Here is a 19,196-nt window from a genome sequence, read left to right on the forward strand (position 1 = left end):
CTGCCTGCCAGTTCCCGGCCTCTCGCCTCCCGGGGAACCTCCGTCCTCGAGGGCAGGGGCATGGCGCTCAGGCCATGCTGCTCTCTCCGAGGGTTCCTTGACTGTCTGTTCTTTCTCTTGGTGGGGGAAGGGTGGGGGGACCTCACTGGGCAGTGCTCAGGGCCGACTCCTGGCTCTGCATTCGGGGATCACTGCGTTCAGGTGGGGGCCGGGGGACCCTAGAGGGCCACCAGGGATCGGACCCTGGGCGGGCCACGAACAAGGCAACTGGTATCACGGCAGGACAGGAAGGAATGGGGCTGCGGCCCGCTGTCGAGACAGGACCCGGCTCACGCGTGACAGGACACGTGACAGGCCAGGGCTCCTGCTGAGCCCTCGGCAGGGAGCAGGAATCTGACGAAGGTGTGAAGGGAAAATTCACCAGTGGGCAGTGACTTCCCGTGAGGTCTGCCGTCTGGGTTTCTGCGGCAAGGAAGACTTCAGGGCGTGTTCTTGGAGAGGGTCACCTCCCGACAGGGGAAAAAAAAACCAGAACTAGTTGGTGGAAAATTAAAAAAAAAAAAAAAAAAGGAAAGTGAACTGTTGAATCCAAAAGGAAGAAATGGAATGTTCTTTGGATTCAAGCACAGAACTTGAAACAAACCGCAGGAGCCCTCAATGGCTAAACCACCCGCTTCCTCCGGCGGACTCAAAGCTCACCAGTGTGTCCTGCTGCCTGAGACGGGCTGAACAGCTTCTGGAAGATTCCACCCAGCCAGACACAGGCCCGAGGTGAGTTAGTGCTTGAAGTTGGAACTTCTTTGGCGGGGAGGGGCAGGGGAGGTTTCAAAGCAGTTTTGGGGACCTCAGGCTCATCCCGACCAGGCTCGGGGGCCCAGGCCGGGAGAGGAGGGCAGCAGGCCTGGGAGAAACGGGGCCCCTGGCCTCTGCCCTCTGCCCTCCCCTCCTGTCCTCGAAGGGCCCAGCCTGTCTGGCCCCGGCCCGCAGGGCCCAGTGTCCGGGATCCACACCGGGGATCTGGCTCCTCACTGGGCTCTGGGGCCCCAGGGTAACCTGTCCACTCTCACCCCTGCCCACACTGGCCTCGCTGACTCGGGCCGCCCATGAGGTCCCTGGACATCACGCGGGTGCTGGGCCTAAGGGCCACCCAGGGCCTGCTCCACCTCCGTGCCCAGGCTGGACACACGCCCCGACACTCGGTCAGCCCCCGGGCTGCAGGCTGCTGCCAGCGACCTCACCTGTGTGACCTCACCCTGACGCCAGCGTCCCCCGAGGGGGCGGCGCTCACACGACGACTCGCCCTCCCTCCCTCCCGGGCCTGGGGCTCGGAGCACGGCTGCTGGCTCAGCGGGATTCCAGCCCCCGCATGAGGCCGGGTGGAGGCGTCTGGAAGGTTCCGCGCGCGGTGAGCCCGTGTGTGTCTGAGCCCCATGGCTGACGCCCAGGGCCTGCTCCGGGGGGTGCCGGGGTGGGGCACCCACACTCCAGGGCCCTGTCCACCCCCCCCAACGGGGCCCTCCACCCTGCTCGCTCACTCACCCGCCGGGTCTTCTCCACGTCCCCACAGGGCAGCCGCTTCACAAAGTCGATGCCCGTCAGCGGCGTGCCCGTGGGGGGCAGCAGGATGGACGCGTCCATCATGAGGTACTCGACGTTCATGGGCTTCATCTGCGAGACGCGGGGGGGGGCTCAGTGGGTGGCCCCCCCAGCCCAACCACGCCCCCACCCAGCCCTTGCACCCCCGCCACCCCCACGACTCCCCCCTCCCGGCCCTGCGTCCCTCCCCCGGCCCCACGACCCTCCACCCGAGGCACGAGCCAGTTCCCAGAGAAAAGCCGGGGCTCGGCCCGACTGCCTTGCCCTCGCCTCCCTTGCCATGGCTCAGCTGCTGCCCCCCAGCCCCGGCTGCAGCCCCCCTCTCCCCGGCTGTGCCCCCGACTCTCTCTCCGGCTGCACCCCTGCCCATCTTTATTTTTGCTTCCTGGCTCACACCGGGCGCTGCCCGGGTCCACCCCTGGCTCTGAGCTCGGGAATCACTCCCGCCCCGGACCCTCGCTCAGCGTCTTCGGGGGCGGCTCACGGGGTGGGAGCCCCCTGGGGGGCGGGGGTTCCCTAATCTACTTCTGGGAAATGGATTCTCGGGCAGCTGGTTTCCGCTGACCGACCCTCGTCCCTCTGTCCTTCCTCGTCCCCTCTTCACCGAGCCTGGGACGATGGGCTGGGGCCACTGACCGGGCGCCTGCCTGGGAGGGCCGGGATGTGCAAGCTCGTGCGCGGGGCACGGGGGGCTGACACCGAGGCGAGGCCCGGCCACCTGCCCTGCCCAGTCACGGCGGCTGCAGCCCCAGAGCCCTCCCCTCTGTGGCGTCATTGGGGGGCCCTGGGTGGGGGCGCGAGTCTCCTCGGACAGTCCCCGGAGAGCCAGGCGTGGGGCAGGACAGAGCAGAGAAACAAGCATTGGTTCACGTCCTGTCTGGGCAGCCCTGGGCTTGGGGGCCCGTTTCACAGATGGGAAAACCAAGGCTTGGGCCGGGGGAAGGGGAGGGAGGTGGGGCAGCCCCAGAGCCTCGCCCTCCCCCCGGGGAGCAAACGGGAGGACCAGGGTGTGGAAGGGCCAGAGGAAGTGGTGGCGGATGACCATGGAGCCCCTCCAGGCCTCTCATAGGCCAGGGGCAAAGACAGACACTGCTCGGGCGGGGCTGGGGGTCAGAGGCCAGTCCATACGCTGTGGCCTGCCTCCCGCTGGGCATTCGCAGATGAGAACTGCCCAACGCAGGCGTCCCCTGGGCCCAGGTCTGCAGAGGTAGCCTCTGTGCAAAGGCCCAGGGCCCGGACTCAGTGTCCACCTGCTGCCCGCCTGTCCCCTGCCCGCTGCCCGCATGCCCGCTGCCCACTGCCTGTCCATCTGCCCGCCTGCCAGCTGCCCGCCTGCCCGCTGCCGCCTACTGTCCATCTGCCTGCTATCCGCCTGCCACTCTCCACTCAGAGGAGAGTTCCCAGAGTCGTGGTGGGCCGTGGGCGTGAAAAGGGCCACGTTGTCCCCTCTGGTGAGGGGCAGGAGGCAGAGATGTGAGGGAGCCCTGCAGAAATGGGGGTGGGGACGTGTGTGTCTCTGCAGCTGCCCCCTCCCCTGCCAGGGGAACTTCCGGGCTGGCACGGTGGACTCAGGGGAGGAGGGGCCGCCCCCAGAGGGGGGAGCAGGCGGCCGCGGGGGGAGCCCCACTCAGCCACTCTCTCCCAGTGGGCGAGACGCCCGGCCAGTTGAGGAGACGAGGGCTGGCAGAGACGAGGGTGACGCCGCCCTGGCACGCACCGTCATGCTCCTGTGTTCGTCTTCAAACATGTCCAGGAAAATCTCTTCTCCCTACAACACAAAACAAAACAAAAAAAAGAAAAACAAAAAGAAAGAAAAGAAGAGAGAGGAAAGGAGCCGATTACGCCTATTTTTTTCCATAAACAACAGAGTATTATAAATTCCAGCTCGCGGCTTTGGGGCATCTGTTTCCCATTAGCGACTTCTCCAGTTCTCGTAAATCACCAGGAAGTGAAGCGCACACGTGAAGCCGGACACGCTTGCCCCACGGACGGGCCCAAGATCAAGTTGCATTTGCAACATTTTTCTCCGTTTTTGAAAAAAGCTTCTATAGTCACAGTGTCTCCTGTCGCGGACGAGAATGAAGCGGGATGAAAGAGCACTGTGCAACGGAGACGTGGGAACGGGGGTGGCTCTGGAGGGTGGGCTCCGTCGGGGCGGCTGGAGAAACGGGGACCCTGGCTGGGGTGCTGTGGGGGGCTCCTCCGGAGGGCGGGGAGGATTCAGGGCGAGGGGGGCCGGCCCAGATGCGGCCCTCAGATCCACACTGTGGGTCCGAGCCCAGCTCGGGGGCCAAAGCCCACCCCCACCTCTCGGAGCCGCCAGGGACGGGACCCCCCTGGGAGCAGGGCTCCCCCCACCCTTCCCTCCTCTTCTCTTCTCCTTCCCGCTCTTTTTTTTCTTTTTTCTTTTTTTCTTTTTGGGTCACACCCAGCGATGCTCAGGGGTTACTCCTGGCTCCTGGCGGTACTGGGGGACCCTATGGGATGCTGGGAATCGAACCCGGGTCAGCCGTGTGCAAGGTGAACTCCCTCCCCGCTGTGCTCTCGCTCCGGCCCTCTTTTTTCTTTTCTTTTCTTTTTGGGTCACACCCGGCGATGCTCAGGGATTCCTCCTGACTTTGCATGCAGGAATGACTCGGGCAGTGCTCGGGGGACCCTATGGGATGCCGGGGATCAAACCCGGGTCGGCCGTGTGCAAGGCAAACGCCCTCCCCACTGTGGTATCGCTCCAGCCCCCTTGTTCCCTGCTCTTCACCTTCCTTCCTTCCCTCCCTTCCTCCCTTCCTCATAGCTAGCAGTGCTCAGGGCCTACTCCCGGGTCAGTGCTCAGGGGTGGGGTGTGGGCCATGGGGGTGCCACCCCGCCTGGGCAGCGTGGCCCGCCTGTCCCTCCGCAGGTGCTGACACACCATGCTTGTTGCTCAGCGCCCGTGAGGGTGGGTGGTGACTGGAGACACGGAAACGCCTGCAGCTCAGGCCCCCAGGCCGGGATCCGCTGAGAGAACCCCCGGTGGACACGCATCCGCGCACACGTGCAAACATACATGGCCCACGGGCCCACACGTACGTACTCCCGCGCACTCGGTGGCTGAGTCTGGGCCACTGACCTTGTAGAAGTGCCGCACGAGGTGGACGCTCTCTTCGCGGGCGCCCTGGGGAGGGAGGGAGGGGGGAGGCGTGAGGGGACTCAGGGGAGAGGAAAGCAGAGCAGGTCACCGTGACGAGCCTGAGACCCGCGCGGGCTGGACGCGGGGCCCGTGCGAGGGGCGGGGCAGCGCAGAGCGCGGGAAAGTAACGAGAGGGCCCCGACTTCGAGTCTCTCGGGAAGAGGCGTCACTGGGGGCCACGTGCGAGTGACGGTGTGTCTGGGCCCACAGGGGGACGCGTCAGTGGCCACCGGGACAGAGAGCTGCGGCCCCCGGGCTCCGAGCACAGGGAGCGGGGCTGGGCGGTGCAAGCCCTTTACCGGGGGCCGGGCTGTGGGTCTGGTCCCCGCCACCGGGGAGTCCCTGCGCTGTCTCGGGCCCGGGGCCTCACCTCCAGGCAGGCCAGGTGCACGTCCTTGATGACGCAGCCCGCAGCGGTCACCACCTGCTGCTTCAGCTGCAGGCAGCTCAGCTCCAACGTCGCCAGGCGGATCTTGCCGTCTGCGGACACACGGCGTCAGCCCCCCGGTGTGGCCGCCAGCCACGCCCGTTGCCCCCTCGAGGTCCCTGCCGCGGCCTCAGGAAAGGTGGGGTGTGGAGACCCCCGACTGCGGCTAATCGGGAACACAGGGGCCGAGGCGAGCCCCAGGCGGCTCTGGATGGAGCCCCCCAGACTCGGGCATGCAGTGCTCTCCCCTCCCAGATGGGGGCGTGCTCCACCCCCACCCCCTCCCTGGACACGGCCGAGCCCCCAGATCACGAGCCACAGCGACTCTTTCACGGTCTGAGCCACCCCCCAGCCCACAGAGCCGGCACCCACCACCACGTGGAACCCCGGGGGGCATTCGGCCTGGGCCCCACCCCCATCGCTGTGCCCCACTCTGGCGACCCCAGTGCCACGCCCGTGCCCCCTCCCCGGTCCTCACACATCTGCCCTGCCGACCTTCACGAGCCCCTCCCTGGGGGCTCCGGCTCCCACAGCCCCCGCAGCACCAGCTGCCCGGGAGTCCCCCTGGCCGCGTCCCTCCCAGGCCCGCGGGTCATCGCTGAGACCGCAAGGGTCTCAGACGAGACCCCCGGGGTCCCTCAACGCTGCCCCCAGCCGAGAAGCACCGTAGCAGCCCCCCACCCCCACCCCCCGCTGCCCCCCGACACCGGACACGCCTCAGCTGACGCAGCGTCCGTCCAGGCGCCCGGCCTGACCCATCCACTCCAGCCGCGGCCCCCGACACGGGCCCGGGCGCGCCCACCCCGAGCCGGCGCCCGCACCTTGCTGGGCCGCGTTGTTCATGATCCGGATGAGCCGCTCGGCCAGCAGGTGGTTGTAGCTGCTCTTGTCGGCCGCACCGGGCGCCGGCAGCTGGATGCGCTCCAGTTTCTCGGGGCCCATGCCTGCAGGGGACATGCCGTGAGCTGGGTGGGGGGCTGCGGGGAAGCCCCCGGGGCAGGGCCGCCTGCGCCCCACCCGCTGCTCCCTCGGGCCGGGCGCCTGGCCGGCACCGAGGACGCTGGGAGAGGCCAAGTGAGTCCCAGGGCTCTGCCGGTGCAGCAGGGGCAGAGACTGGCAGCTACCGACCGGCGGGCACCCGGTGACCCATCCCTGGACCGACTTCACCATGAGACCCACGGCCACCTGAGCCGCCTCGGACACAGCCCCCCGCGGCCCCAGGGACCAGCAGAAAAGACAGCCTGGTGACACTAGGGTGGCACTTGGGTGGCACTCGGGCTCCTGGTGTGATTTCGTGGCCTGGTTTCTGGGCGGCACCCGCAGGGCTCGGGGGGTCCCGTGTGGTGCCAGGATGGGTTCTGGGCCGGCAGGCTGAGTCCCCGCCTGGGGTCCGTTCCCTCCCACCCCACCCCATCCCCGGCTCTGTGTCACCCATGGACTCGAGGGAGGAGGAGGTGAGGAGGACAGGCGGGACCCGGCAAGACCCGCCCAAAGGCGCTGCCCCGAGCTCTGGGGCGAGGGGTACGGGGAGGCAGCTGGCAGGAGGGAACCCTGCCCACCCGCGTGCTCCCAGAGTGCTCCCCAGCCTGTCAGCAGGTGGCGGCTCTTTCCCTTCATCAGACACGGTGCAGGGGGAGACGGGGCTGGGGCGGGCTCGCTTCCACACCTCGCCTGTAGACCCCCCTGGAGAGCCGGGCTGCAGTGGGGGCACACGGCTTTGCGCATGGGAGCTCGGGGTCGACCCCCAGCACTGCATGGTCCCCACAGCACCACTGGGAGTAGACGCCCGAGCACTGTGCTGGGAGTAACCCTGAGCACTGTTCCTGGATCACCCGAGCACTGTTTCTGGAGCAGCCGGCGTGGCTTCAAAGCAAGAGAGCAAATCCCCCTTTGAACATCTCCTAACTCCCTTTCATCCCCCCCCCCACCCTCTCCCCAGGGCCCGGGCATTTCTCCCGTTTCTGTCTCGCCCAGGGCCACTGAGACACTCTCGGTGCCTGGATCCTTCTCCCCTGGTCCCTGGTTCCCACCTTCAAGTGCTCCAGACCCCCTTAGGTGCAGACCACATGGGGGCTGGGGGGTGCCGACAGGGCACGGAGGGAGGGAAGGTGACACGTCTGGGGGTCACAGGGACGGACACGCAGACAGCACAGCGGGGGAGGCAGCATGTCCGCAGGTCCGGGCGGGTTTCCGGACGGCCCCGGCCCTGACTGCTGATGTGGACACACACAGCACCCACGACCCACACGGGACCCTCCGGCTCCCGGCCTGCCCCTCGGCCCAGAGGGGTCGGGGTCCCCCACACCGGCCGGGGGCCACCCCACAACCACAGGGCAGGGCCTGCAGCCGCCCCATGGGCCAAGGAGGAAGGGGCGGGGCCCCCTCGGGTCAGCAACCAGCTATGGGGGCCCCGCCCGGTTCTGACTTCCGGGTTCTGCCCGAGGAGGGGGCCCCCCCACTCTGGAATGGCCGGGAAAGGCCCCGACCAAACGGGCGCAAATCTGGGGCTGGAGTGACAGCCCAGCAGGGAGGGGGCTGGGCCCCCTGCACCCCGGAGGGTTCCTCAAGCTCCGCCAAGAGTGACCCCTGAGCACAGAGCCAGGAGCAGACCCTGAGCATCGCCGGGTGTGGCCCCCGACACCCGAAAAAATAAATCAGTAGACGCCAAAGCACCGGGTCAGGAGCCGGGGGAGCAGCAGGTGAACCGTCCCCACCTGCCGACAGCCGTCACAGACACCCACCAGGGCCGGCCCGGCGCCAGCACACGCCCGCCCGCCCGCCCGCCGGCCCGCGCCGTGATGTGTCCTATCACCTCTCAGCCTTCCCACACCTCTCGCCATGTTCCAGGAACTTCTCTTGGCAACACAAAAGCCCCAAACCCAAACCCCAGATTCTTCCTGGACAAACAATGGGAACCGCGGCCAGGAGGGGTGTGTGGGGTGGAGCAGGAGAACCTCAACGAATACGGCAGGAACAAAAGCCCCCCGAGCCCCCTCCGCCTTTTCACCCACACCAGGAGCCAATACATGCCTCGACCCAGCTGATGGAGAGAGACAAAGACAGAGACAGAGAGACAGAGACAGAGAGAGATTGAGGCAGAGATGGAGAGACAGAGAGAGACAGAGACAGAGGTACAGAGACAGAGAGACAGAGACACATGGGAGGCCCCAGGCAGGCTCCTCAGAAGCCAGGACAGGCGGCTGCCAACATCAAGTCCAACGAGGCCTCAGTTTCTGTTTCCCCCGAGCAGGACTTGCAGCTTCTGGTAAACTCCCAGTTGAGTCACTTGCCCAGATAAGGAATTGGGCAGCTGGGTCCGGCCCGTCGCGAGGGGTCACGGTACCCTGGGAAACTGTTACCGGCCATTGTCTCACTGCTGACCACTGTCGCAATAGGGCCAATGCTCAGAACAGACCAGGATATAAATTGCCCTTAATCCTGACCCCTATAGAAGCTGCTTGTGATGTGGAGTCGGGGTCCTTGTCAACACTCCCCTGTGTTATACTCGGACCCTAGATCGGGCTAGCGCCGGCTCGGGCTGGTAATCAAGTTCTTTGCTTTCGCATCATCGTGTGTGGACTGGGTCTCTCCACAGTTGGGGACCTGAAACTCAGGCACAGCACAGAGACAGAAAGAGACAGCGAGACAGAGACAGGGAGACGGAGACAGAGAGAGACAGAGAGACAGAGACTGAGAGACCGAGAGACCGAGAGACAGAGATGGAGACAGAGACAGAGAAACAGAGACAGAGACAGAGAAACAGAGACAGAGAGAGACGGAGACAGAGAGACAGAGACAGGGAGACGGAGACAAAGAGAGACAGAAAGACAGAGACTGAGAGACAGAGAGACCGAGAGACAGAGACGGAGACAGAAAGAGACAGAGACAGAGAAACAGAGACAGAGACAGAGAAACAGAGACAGAGAGAGACTGAGAGACAGAGAGACCGAGAGACAGAGACAGAGAGAGACAGAGACAGAGACAGAAAGAGACAGAGACAGAGAGACGAAGACAGAGAGACAGAGACAGAGAGACGGAGACAGAAAGAGACAGAGAGACAGAGACAGAGAGAGACGGAGACAGAGAGACAGAGACAGAGAGAGCGCGCGTGCCTCCTTGCACCTTGTCAGCCTTTCCCTGGGGGCCGCTTATTTCTCGGCAACTGTCAGGATTTACGGGAAGACGTGGGCCGACGTTTGGTTCGTACTGACGCTGCGTTTACGCTGCGTTTACGTTAAACCCGTCGGTGGAGACCAATGTATCGGAGAGACGGTGCCGTGAGGGGCTGACCGCAGCCGGCCACACAGACCGCCCGCTGGACCTGCCCCCTGAGATGGGGACTCCGGGCCCCAGAGGCACCCCTGAGCTCTCGGCCCCCCCAGGCCCCGGCATCCCCTGCCCGCTGGGTCCAACCCGGCAGTCACCACTGACGGCCAGTAGCAGCCCCGAGCCCACATCCCGCCCCCTGCGCCCCCTCCTCGGCTCCCCCGAGGCAGGGGCCCCTTTCACTGAACCCCCATGTCCGCATCTGTCTCTGTGGCCAGCCGACTCCATCCATGTCGGCCGGGGCTGGGATCCGCTTCCTGCCGAGTGCCCCCACATGCCTCCCTCGCCCCCGTTACAGCCGTTTGCCAATTGCCCAGCCGTCCTATCGGAGGACTACGGCAGGACCAGCACCAACGTCCTCGAGAAAGCAGGTGTGGAGTCAGCCCCAGGCGCCAGCACCAGGGGGTCGCCAGGCTCCTGCCGCTGAGCCCCGAGGGTGCGTCGCCTGCAGGAAGGAAAGGCGCCCCTGGGCAGGCCCCGGGAGGGACCAGCCACAGGTAAGACGGGGATAGAGAAAAGGGCAGGAGGGCCCGGAGAGGACACGGAGACACGGGCAGGAGGGCCCGGAGAGAGGACACGGAGACACGGGCAGGAGGGCCCGGAGAGAGGACACGGAGACACGGGCAGGAGGGCCCGGAGAGAGGACACGGAGACACGGGCAGGAGGGCCCGGAGAGAGGACACGGAGACACGGGCAGGAGGGCCCGGAGAGAGGACACGGAGACACGGGCAGGAGGGCCCGGAGAGAGGACACGGAGACACGGGCAGGAGGGCCCGGAGAGAGGACACGGAGACACGGGCAGGAGGGCCCGGAGAGAGGACACGGAGACACGGGCAGGAGGGCCCGGAGAGTGGACACGGAGACACGGGCAGGAGGGCCCGGAGAGAGGACACGGAGACACGGGCAGGAGGGCCCGGAGAGAGGACACGGAGACACGGGCAGGAGGGCCCGGAGAGAGGACACGGAGACACGGGCAGGAGGGCCCGGAGAGAGGACACGAGACACGGGCAGGAGGGCCCGGAGAGAGGACACGGAGACACGGGCAGGAGGGCCCGGAGAGAGGACACGGAGACACGGGCAGGAGGGCCCAGAGAGAGGACACAGGAGACACGGGCAGGAGGGCCCGGAGAGAGGACACAGAGACACGGGCAGGAGGGCCCGGAGAGAGGACACGGGCAGGAGGGCCCGGAGAGAGGACACAGAGACACGGGCAGGAAGGCCCGGAGAGAGGACACAGAGACACGGGCAGGAGGGTCCGAGAGAGGACACGGGCAGGAGGGCCCGGAGAGAGGACACGGAGACACGGGCAGGAGGGCCCGGAGAGAGGACACGGAGACACGGGCAGGAGGGCTCGGAGAGAGGACACGGAGACACGGGCAGGAGGGCCCGGAGAGAGGACACGGAGACACGGGCAGGAGGGCCCGGAGAGAGGACACGGAGACACGGGCAGGAGGGCCTGGAGAGTGGACACGGAGACACGGGCAGGAGGGCCCGGAGAGAGGACACGGAGACACGGGCAGGAGGGCCCGGAGAGAGGACACGAGACACGGGCAGGAGGGCCCGGAGAGAGGACACGGAGACACGGGCAGGAGGGCCCGGAGAGAGGACACGGAGACACGGGCAGGAGGGCCTGGAGAGTGGACACGGAGACACGGGCAGGAGGGCCCAGAGAGAGGACACAGGAGACACGGGCAGGAGGGCCCGGAGAGAGGACACAGAGACACGGGCAGGAGGGCCCGGAGAGAGGACACGGGCAGGAGGGCCCGGAGAGAGGACACAGAGACACGGGCAGGAAGGCCCGGAGAGAGGACACAGAGACACGGGCAGGAGGGTCCGAGAGAGGACACGGGCAGGAGGGCCCGGAGAGAGGACACGGAGACACGGGCAGGAGGGCCCGGAGAGAGGACACGGAGACACGGGCAGGAGGGCTCGGAGAGAGGACACGGAGACACGGGCAGGAGGGCCCGGAGAGAGGACACGGAGACACGGGCAGGAGGGCCCGGAGAGAGGACACGGAGACACGGGCAGGAGGGCCTGGAGAGTGGACACGGAGACACGGGCAGGAGGGCCCGGAGAGAGGACACAGGAGACACGGGCAGGAGGGCCCGGAGAGAGGACACAGAGACACGGGCAGGAGGGCCCGGAGAGAGGACACGGGCAGGAGGGCCCGGAGAGAGGACACAGAGACATGGGCAGGAAGGCCCGGAGAGAGGACACAGAGACACGGGCAGGAGGGTCCGAGAGAGGACACGGGCAGGAGGGCCCGGAGAGAGGACACGGAGACACGGGCAGGAGGGCCCGGAGAGAGGACACGGAGACACGGGCAGGAGGGCCCGGAGAGAGGACACGGAGACACGGGCAGGAGGGCCCGGAGAGAGGACACGGAGACACGGGCAGGAGGGCCTGGAGAGTGGACACGGAGACACGGGCAGGAGGGCCCGGAGAGAGGACACAGGAGACACGGGCAGGAGGGCCCGGAGAGAGGACACAGAGACACGGGCAGGAGGGCCCGGAGAGAGGACACGGGCAGGAGGGCCCGGAGAGAGGACACAGAGACACGGGCAGGAAGGCCCGGAGAGAGGACACAGAGACACGGGCAGGAGGGTCCGAGAGAGGACACGGGCAGGAGGGCCCGGAGAGAGGAGACACGGGCAGGAGGGCCCGGAGAGAGGACACAGGAGACACGGGCAGGAGGGCCCGGAGAGAGGACACAGGAGACACGGGCAGGAGGGCCTGGAGAGAGGACACAGAGACACGGGCAGGAGGGCCCGGAGAGTGGAGACACGGGCAGGAGGGCCCGGAGAGAGGACACAGGAGACACGGGCAGGAGGGCCCGGAGAGAGGACACAGAGACATGGGCAGGAGGGCCCGGAGAGAGGACACGAGACACGGGCAGGAGGGCCCGGAGAGAGGACACGGAGACACGGGCAGGAGGGTCCAAGAGAGGACACGGGCAGGAGGGCCCGGAGAGAGGACACGAGACACGGGCAGGAGGGCCCAGAGAGAGGACACAGAGACACGGGCAGGAAGGCCCGGAGAGAGGACACAGAGACACGGGCAGGAGGGCCCGGAGAGAGGACACAGAGACACGGGCAGGAGGGTCCGAGAGAGGACACGGGCAGGAGGGCCCGGAGAGAGGACACGAGACACGGGCAGGAGGGCCCAGAGAGAGGACACAGAGACACGGGCAGGAAGGCCCGGAGAGAGGACACAGAGACACGGGCAGGAGGGCCCAGAGAGAGGAGACACGGGCAGGAGGGCCCGGAGAGAGGACACGAGACACGGGCAGGAGGGTCCGAGAGAGGACACGGGCAGGAGGGCCCGGAGAGAGGACACAGGAGACACGGGCAGGAGGGCCCAGAGAGAGGACACAGAGACACGGGCAGGAAGGCCCGGAGAGAGGACACAGAGACACGGGCAGGAGGGTCCGAGAGAGGACACGGAGACACGGGCAGGAGGGCCCGGAGAGAGGACACAGAGACATGGGCAGGAGGGCCCGGAGAGTGGACACGAGAGACATGGGCAGGAGGGCCCGGAGAGAGGACACGGGCAGGAGGGCCCGGAGAGAGGACACAGAGACATGGGCAGGAGGGCCCGGAGAGAGGACACGAGACACGGGCAGGAGGGTCCGAGAGAGGACACGGGCAGGAGGGCCCGGAGAGAGGACACAGGAGACACGGGCAGGAGGGCCTGGAGAGAGGACACAGAGACACGGGCAGGAGGGCCCGGAGAGTGGAGACACGGGCAGGAGGGCCCGGAGAGAGGACACAGGAGACACGGGCAGGAGGGCCCGGAGAGAGGACACAGAGACATGGGCAGGAGGGCCCGGAGAGAGGACACGAGACACGGGCAGGAGGGCCCGGAGAGAGGACACGGAGACACGGGCAGGAGGGCCCGGAGAGAGGACACAGAGACATGGGCAGGAGGGCCCGGAGAGTGGACACGAGAGACATGGGCAGGAGGGCCCGGAGAGAGGACACGGGCAGGAGGGCCCGGAGAGAGGACACAGAGACATGGGCAGGAGGGCCCGGAGAGAGGACACGAGACACGGGCAGGAGGGCCCGCAGAGCGGACACCAGGCGGGTGGACGGGCATGTCGGCCCTGCCCAAAGCAGCTCATTTCCCGGGAAACATTTCCACAGACACAGCCGTTCCCGGGAACCCTGACCCCGGCCGCTACAGACTGTTCCAGAAACACATGAGGCAAGGAGATGGGAAGATCAGATCTTCCGCCCTAGGCCTTGAACCGAGTCGAATCGAGACAGACGCCCCGGCCAAGACTTGCGGGAAGCCCAGGCGGGGCCCCGAGGGCCGCCCGGCCACGCCCAGGCCCCTGTGGGCCCCCAGCGCGGGTTCCCGAGAGGCAGCCTCGGCAGCTGGTGACCTCAAGAACATCCGAGTCCGGGCAGGTCTGGGCAGCTCCGGGCAGCGGCCGTGGGGGGTCTCTCTCCGGAAGGTCCAACACTGCACACACTCGGGCCGGAACCAAGGGCCGATGAAAGGGGTGCTGGGGCCTGAGCGGGGGCAGGGCGCTCAGCAGCCCGACAGGGTGAGGGCCACGGGCAGAGCGCGGGGGGATGGGGGCGGCGCGGGCCCTGGCAGGGTCACCCAGATCACTCGCTCCCTCCCAGCCTCTCGTCCCGGGGGCCCGGAACCTGGTTCAGCTGCAGCCGTTTCAGCGGGGGATGGCGTGGGCCGCGGGGAACGTCAGCTAAGGCCTTCGGGTCTCTCAGTGGGGGGGGGCAGTGTCAGGTGGGGGCGCAGGGGCAAGGCAGGAGTGGAAAATGGGCTGACGCCCGAGCCCCCAGCAGCACACCGTCTCTCCCAGGGAGCCGTCCCAGGGCCTCCAGGTGTGGCCCCAAGATAAGCAGAAAGGAACAGCCAGAAACTGGACATCTGAGCGGGTTCCGGGGAAGCCGGGAGACAAAGGGGGAATTTTTTCCCCGGTCTGACCTTTTGCCAACTTCTGCCACTCGCGGCTCTGCGATAACAAACACTTCCCAAGGCTGGGTGTTTGCTTTCTGTAACTCCTTGAATCATGGCAGTCCGGGGGGAACCCAACTCCGCCCACTCTGATAAGCGTAAGAAAGTCCTGCAGAGGCTCCCCCGGTGCCAGCCAAGCCCCGGGGGTGCAGCCCAGCCGGGGGCCAGGAGGCAACTCTCAGTTTCCTCCTCGCGTGACAAAGGGGCGGCGAGAGGGCCTCAGTGTCACCAGTGCTGAGGCGGCCGGCGGCAGGGAGGAGGACAACGGCCAACACAGCCACTTCTGTCTTCCGGGTCCCGGCCAGGCCGCCGAGGCTGGGGGCTGGCAAGGACCAAGCCTGAGATAAGCGACTCAAAAACAGCTGGTGACAAGCTGGGCGTCGCCACCTCAGCATCCCAGGAGAACAGGCCGAAAACGAAAACTGTCCCGGTCTCTGTTCCCGCTCACAGTGACATCAGTCTGGCGGGAGGCACAGACTCGGACGGCGGAGTCTGGCACCCGGGAGCAAAAGGAAATGGGATGGGTGGGTCTGGGCGTGGGCGACTGATCCCTTGCCCAGCGCGGGTCACACCGGCAGAGATGATGCTGCCACTGGCTTTGCTGGGGGGAAAAGGAAGAACCATGACACAGAGGGTGGAACTGCGACGCTCGGGAGGGGATGGAACTGTGATGCCGAGGAGAGACAGACCAACGAGGCAAAGGGAGGATTATAAGGCTGGGGAGGAGGAGAGAGACAGAGAGAGACAGAGAGGGAGAGAGTCTCTCACGGGCTTTCAGAACTCTCAGCATCAGGCCAGGTGGGGCCAAGCCACTGTCCCCGCGGGAGTGACAGAAGAATCCCCACGAAGCCCCCACCCAGCAGGGCCGGGAAACGGGACAGCCACACCTTTCATCGGAAAGGAAGTGACGCGGCCCCGCCCTCACCCGGGGTCTGGGCTAGCTCTGCGCCGAGAGAGAGAGAGAGAGAGAGAGAGAGAGAGAGAGAGAGAGACAGAGACAGAGACAGAGACAGAGACAGAGACAGAGACAGAGACAGAGAGACAGAAAGAGAGAACGGCTATAAATAGCGGGACCCGGGCGAGGTGTGAGTGACGTCAGGTGCGGGTCAGGAGGGAGGTCACCACCTGCCAGCCGCCCAGCAGGGGCGGGCACGAGCCGGGGTGACCAGCCCCCGGACACTCAGCCCCGGCCCCCCTCCCTGCCAGAGTAAGCGGCTCCGCCGCCGGCCGCCCCTCAGGGACCCGGCCTGCCGTCCCTCCCACAGCAGCAGGGGTCACGGCCTGAGCGTGGGTCACAGCCACCGTGTCACGCCGAGGCCGCCTACCTTTGTTGTGCGACATGGCGTAGAGGAGGCAGAGCACAAACAGCGCGTGGTAGTCATCGTCCGAGCTGTCCAGGGCGTGGTACACCATGTCCAGGAAGGGCCTGGAGAGGGGCCACACAGTGAGCACCCACCCCCCCGCCCCGCGGACACAGCACAATGGGGGCCCCGCAAGAGAGAGCCAGGCTCCAGCTGGAGGAAGCTGCTCTCAGGGGGAAACTGAGGAACAGATGCCTCAGTCACTCCGTGAGCACTGGGTCAGAGTCACTCATGAGCACTCACTGGGTCAGAGTCACTCGCGAGCTCTCACAGGTCAGAGTCACTCGCGAGCACTCACAGGTCAGTCACTCGCGAGCACTCACTGGTCAGAGTCACTCGCGAGCACTCACAGGTCAGAGTCACTCGCGAGCACTCACAGGTCAGTCACTCGCGAGCACTCACTGGTCAGAGTCACTCTCGAGCACTCACAGGTCAGTCACTCGCGAGCACTCACAGGTCAGTCACTCGCGAGCACTCACTGGTGTCCTGACACCACAGGCCCAACATCCTGCTGTGGCTGTAGAGCCCAAGCCAGGGGCAGAGCAAGGGACAGACAGACACAGCCCGACTCCAACACACAACAGGGGAAGAAGAAAACAACAGCCGGAGGCGACACCGGCAGCGTCAGGAACGCGGGGCGTGAGTGAGGGCCGCTCTCGCGAGACAGCCGAGGGCCAGCCGGCCAGACCTCACCTGTGCGTGTGTGCGTGTCTGTGTGTTTGAGTGTGTGTGTAGGTGTGTGGGTGGGAGTGTGCGTGTGTGAGAATGTGTCTGTGGGAGATTGTGTGTGAGTGTGCATGTGTGTATGAGTGTGTATGAGTGTGAGTGTGTGTGAGGTGTGAGTGTGTGGGTGTTTATGTATGTGTTAGTGTGTGGGTGGGTGTGTGGGTAGGAGTGTGTATGAGTATGTATATATGTATATGTATATGTATGTGAGTGTGTACATGTGTATGAATGTGTGTATGTCTGAGTGTGTGTGTATATGTGTGAGTGTGTGAGTCTGAGTGTGTGAGGGTGTGAGTGTGTGTGAGTGTGAGTGTGTATGTGTGAGGGTGTGATGTAGGTGTGTGTGAGGGTGTGAGTGTGTGTGAGTGTGAGTGTGAGTGTGAATGTGTGCATGTGTGCATGTGTGTGTGTGTGCGTGTGTGTGTGTGTGTGCACGAGGGACCAAGCCCAGGGCCTCACATGTGCAATGACTCTGTTAAACTGGCCGAGCTTTTCCAGACAGGATGTCCTGAGCAGGTTTCGGTCTCGTCCACCTCCCGCTCGGTGCGGACAGCCACGCCCCGAGACAGCCTGCTCAGAGCGCAGCCACGACTGGACGCGCACAGCCTGCGTCTGCTGGACGGTGGCCCGGGGCCAGTCACCTGCGGCCTCTCCGACTCCAGACTCAAGACAGGCCGGGCCGAGCCCTCAGCATGTTTCCTCCTCCCTGTGTCCAGCCTAACTTCTCATGACCAGAGATCTGGGTGCTGGTGAGGGGGGGAGCCCTCGAGGGACGGGGCACCCGTGACCCTGCAACAGACGGGAGCACCCGTGACCCTGCAACAGAGGGGAGCACCCGTGACCCTGCAACAGAGGGAGCACCCGTGACCCTGCAGACAGAGGGAGCACCCGTGCCCCTGCAGACAGACGGGAGCACCCGTGACCCTGCAGACAGACGGGAGCACCCGTGCCCCTGCAGACAGAGGGAGCACCCGTGCCCCTGCAGACAGACGGGAGCACCCGTGCCCCTGCAGACAGAGGGAGCACCCGTGCCCCTGCAGACAGACGGGAGCACCCGTGCCCCTGCAGACAGACGGGAGCACCCGTGCCCCTGCAGACAGACGGGAGCACCCGTGACCCTGCAGACAGAGGGGAGCACCCGTGCCCCTGCAGACAGACGGGAGCACCCGTGACCCCTGCAGACAGAGGGAGCACCCGTGACTCTGCGGACAGACGGGAGCACCCGTGACCCTGCGGACAGAGGGGAGCACCCGTGCCCCTGCGGACAGACGGGAGCACCCGTGACCCTGCAGACAGACGGGAGCACCCGTGACCCTGCAGACAGAGGGGAGCACCCGTGCCCCTGCAGACAGAGGGGAGCACCCGTGCCCCTGCAGACAGACGGGAGCACCAATGATCGGTGTCGGGGGGTCCGTCTAAGGAGGGTGTGCCCAGCCCCTTGAGCAGGGGGCCTGGAAGGCGGGACGGGCGGCAGCCGTGATGGTCATCCCCGAATGGACCCCCCAGCACGGGTGGGCGGTGGACACGGCACTGGATGGTGCACCCAGGGGCCCTGCGGACGGTGGGTGTCGGGGAGCCGGGATGGAGGCGGGCAGAGCCGGCTCCTGGGAGAACCGGGGCAGCGGCAGCCTGTGCCCTCGGGACAGCAGGGCGGGGCCGGGAGAAGCAGAGACACCCCCCCCCCGCCAGCACCCCCCCAGCCCGGGAAGCGGCCGACCTGCTCCACAGCGCCCCCTCCGCGCCCGCGCCCGTGGCCGCCGCGCTCTTCTCCTCGTCGGTGGTGTTCTGCTCCTGCACCGCCGGCTCCGGGGGCTTGCTGGGCTCCATGATCACCATCTCGATCTCTGCCAGAGACACGGGGGTCAGCGGGGGGGGGGGGGGACAGGGCAGCAGGAGGAGTGTCGGGGGGCTAAACCCACTAGCCCGACCCTGGTGGCCTCCCTGCCCTCCCGGGAGGCACCAAGGGGCCGGGAACCTCGTTTCCCTTCCCTGTGGTGCGCACGGGGGGGGGGGGGGCGGGGGGGAGGAGGCTGAGCGCGCCCTCCAGGGAAGGGGGGCGGCCTTTGTGCCCACCTCCGCTGGACACTCAGGAGGCAGCTCCCCTCCCCCGTCCCAGGGAGACACGCAGAGGAGAAAGGCTGATGCCAGCCCCCCCCACCAGTCTCCCGGTCCTCTCTCCTTCCCTCTTCCTCGACGTCCCTCCTCACCACTGATGGGCGCCCGCAGCAGAGGTCGCCCGGAGACACCGTCTTCGCAGCCCTTTCCGACCCCTGACCCCTGCCCCTTCGCAGACCCCAGCCCCGCACCTGCTTCTGCTTCTGTCCCTCTGAAGTGGGCCTGGGCAGCCTGCCCGCCCCAGCCCGCCTCCTTCCTGCCCCGCTCCCTTCTCCCACTACCGTCCCGTCCCCCTCCCCAGCGTCGCCAGAGGGCAGCCCTCGGATCCTTGGCAGAAGGTCCCGCCAACCTGGGCGGGTCTGATTCTCCGATAACAGGCTGGGGAGACCCCAGCGGGGAAGGCCCTTCCAGGCCCTCCCGAGGAAGGGGCTCTGCCTCGACTTCCACTCTGTTCTTCGAAGCAGGCGGCAGCGGGCCCGGTCCTGCATGCGTGGGA

At 66.4% G+C, this 19,196-nt stretch overlaps 1 protein-coding gene across 4 annotated transcripts in view; it reads right to left on the bottom strand.

Moving 5' to 3' along the window:
• CLEC16A (C-type lectin domain containing 16A) overlaps positions 1 to 19,196 on the bottom strand; it is a 126,328-nt gene that overhangs the window by 61,748 nt on the left and 45,384 nt on the right. For all 4 annotated transcript variants that reach the window (XM_055134568.1, XM_055134572.1, XM_055134571.1 and 1 more), the window contains exons 11-17: positions 18,303 to 18,429; positions 15,824 to 15,924; positions 6,011 to 6,133; positions 5,133 to 5,242; positions 4,703 to 4,747; positions 3,314 to 3,364; positions 1,540 to 1,668 (exon numbers count right to left, since the gene is read on the bottom strand). In XM_055134568.1, the coding sequence (XP_054990543.1) occupies positions 1,540 to 1,668; positions 3,314 to 3,364; positions 4,703 to 4,747; positions 5,133 to 5,242; positions 6,011 to 6,133; positions 15,824 to 15,924; positions 18,303 to 18,429 (686 nt within the window). The remainder of the gene's footprint in view (positions 1 to 1,539; positions 1,669 to 3,313; positions 3,365 to 4,702; positions 4,748 to 5,132; positions 5,243 to 6,010; positions 6,134 to 15,823; positions 15,925 to 18,302; positions 18,430 to 19,196) is intronic.

This window comes from Sorex araneus, chromosome 4, assembly GCF_027595985.1.
Source record: "Sorex araneus isolate mSorAra2 chromosome 4, mSorAra2.pri, whole genome shotgun sequence".
NCBI classification, from domain to species: Eukaryota; Metazoa; Chordata; class Mammalia; order Eulipotyphla; family Soricidae; genus Sorex; species Sorex araneus.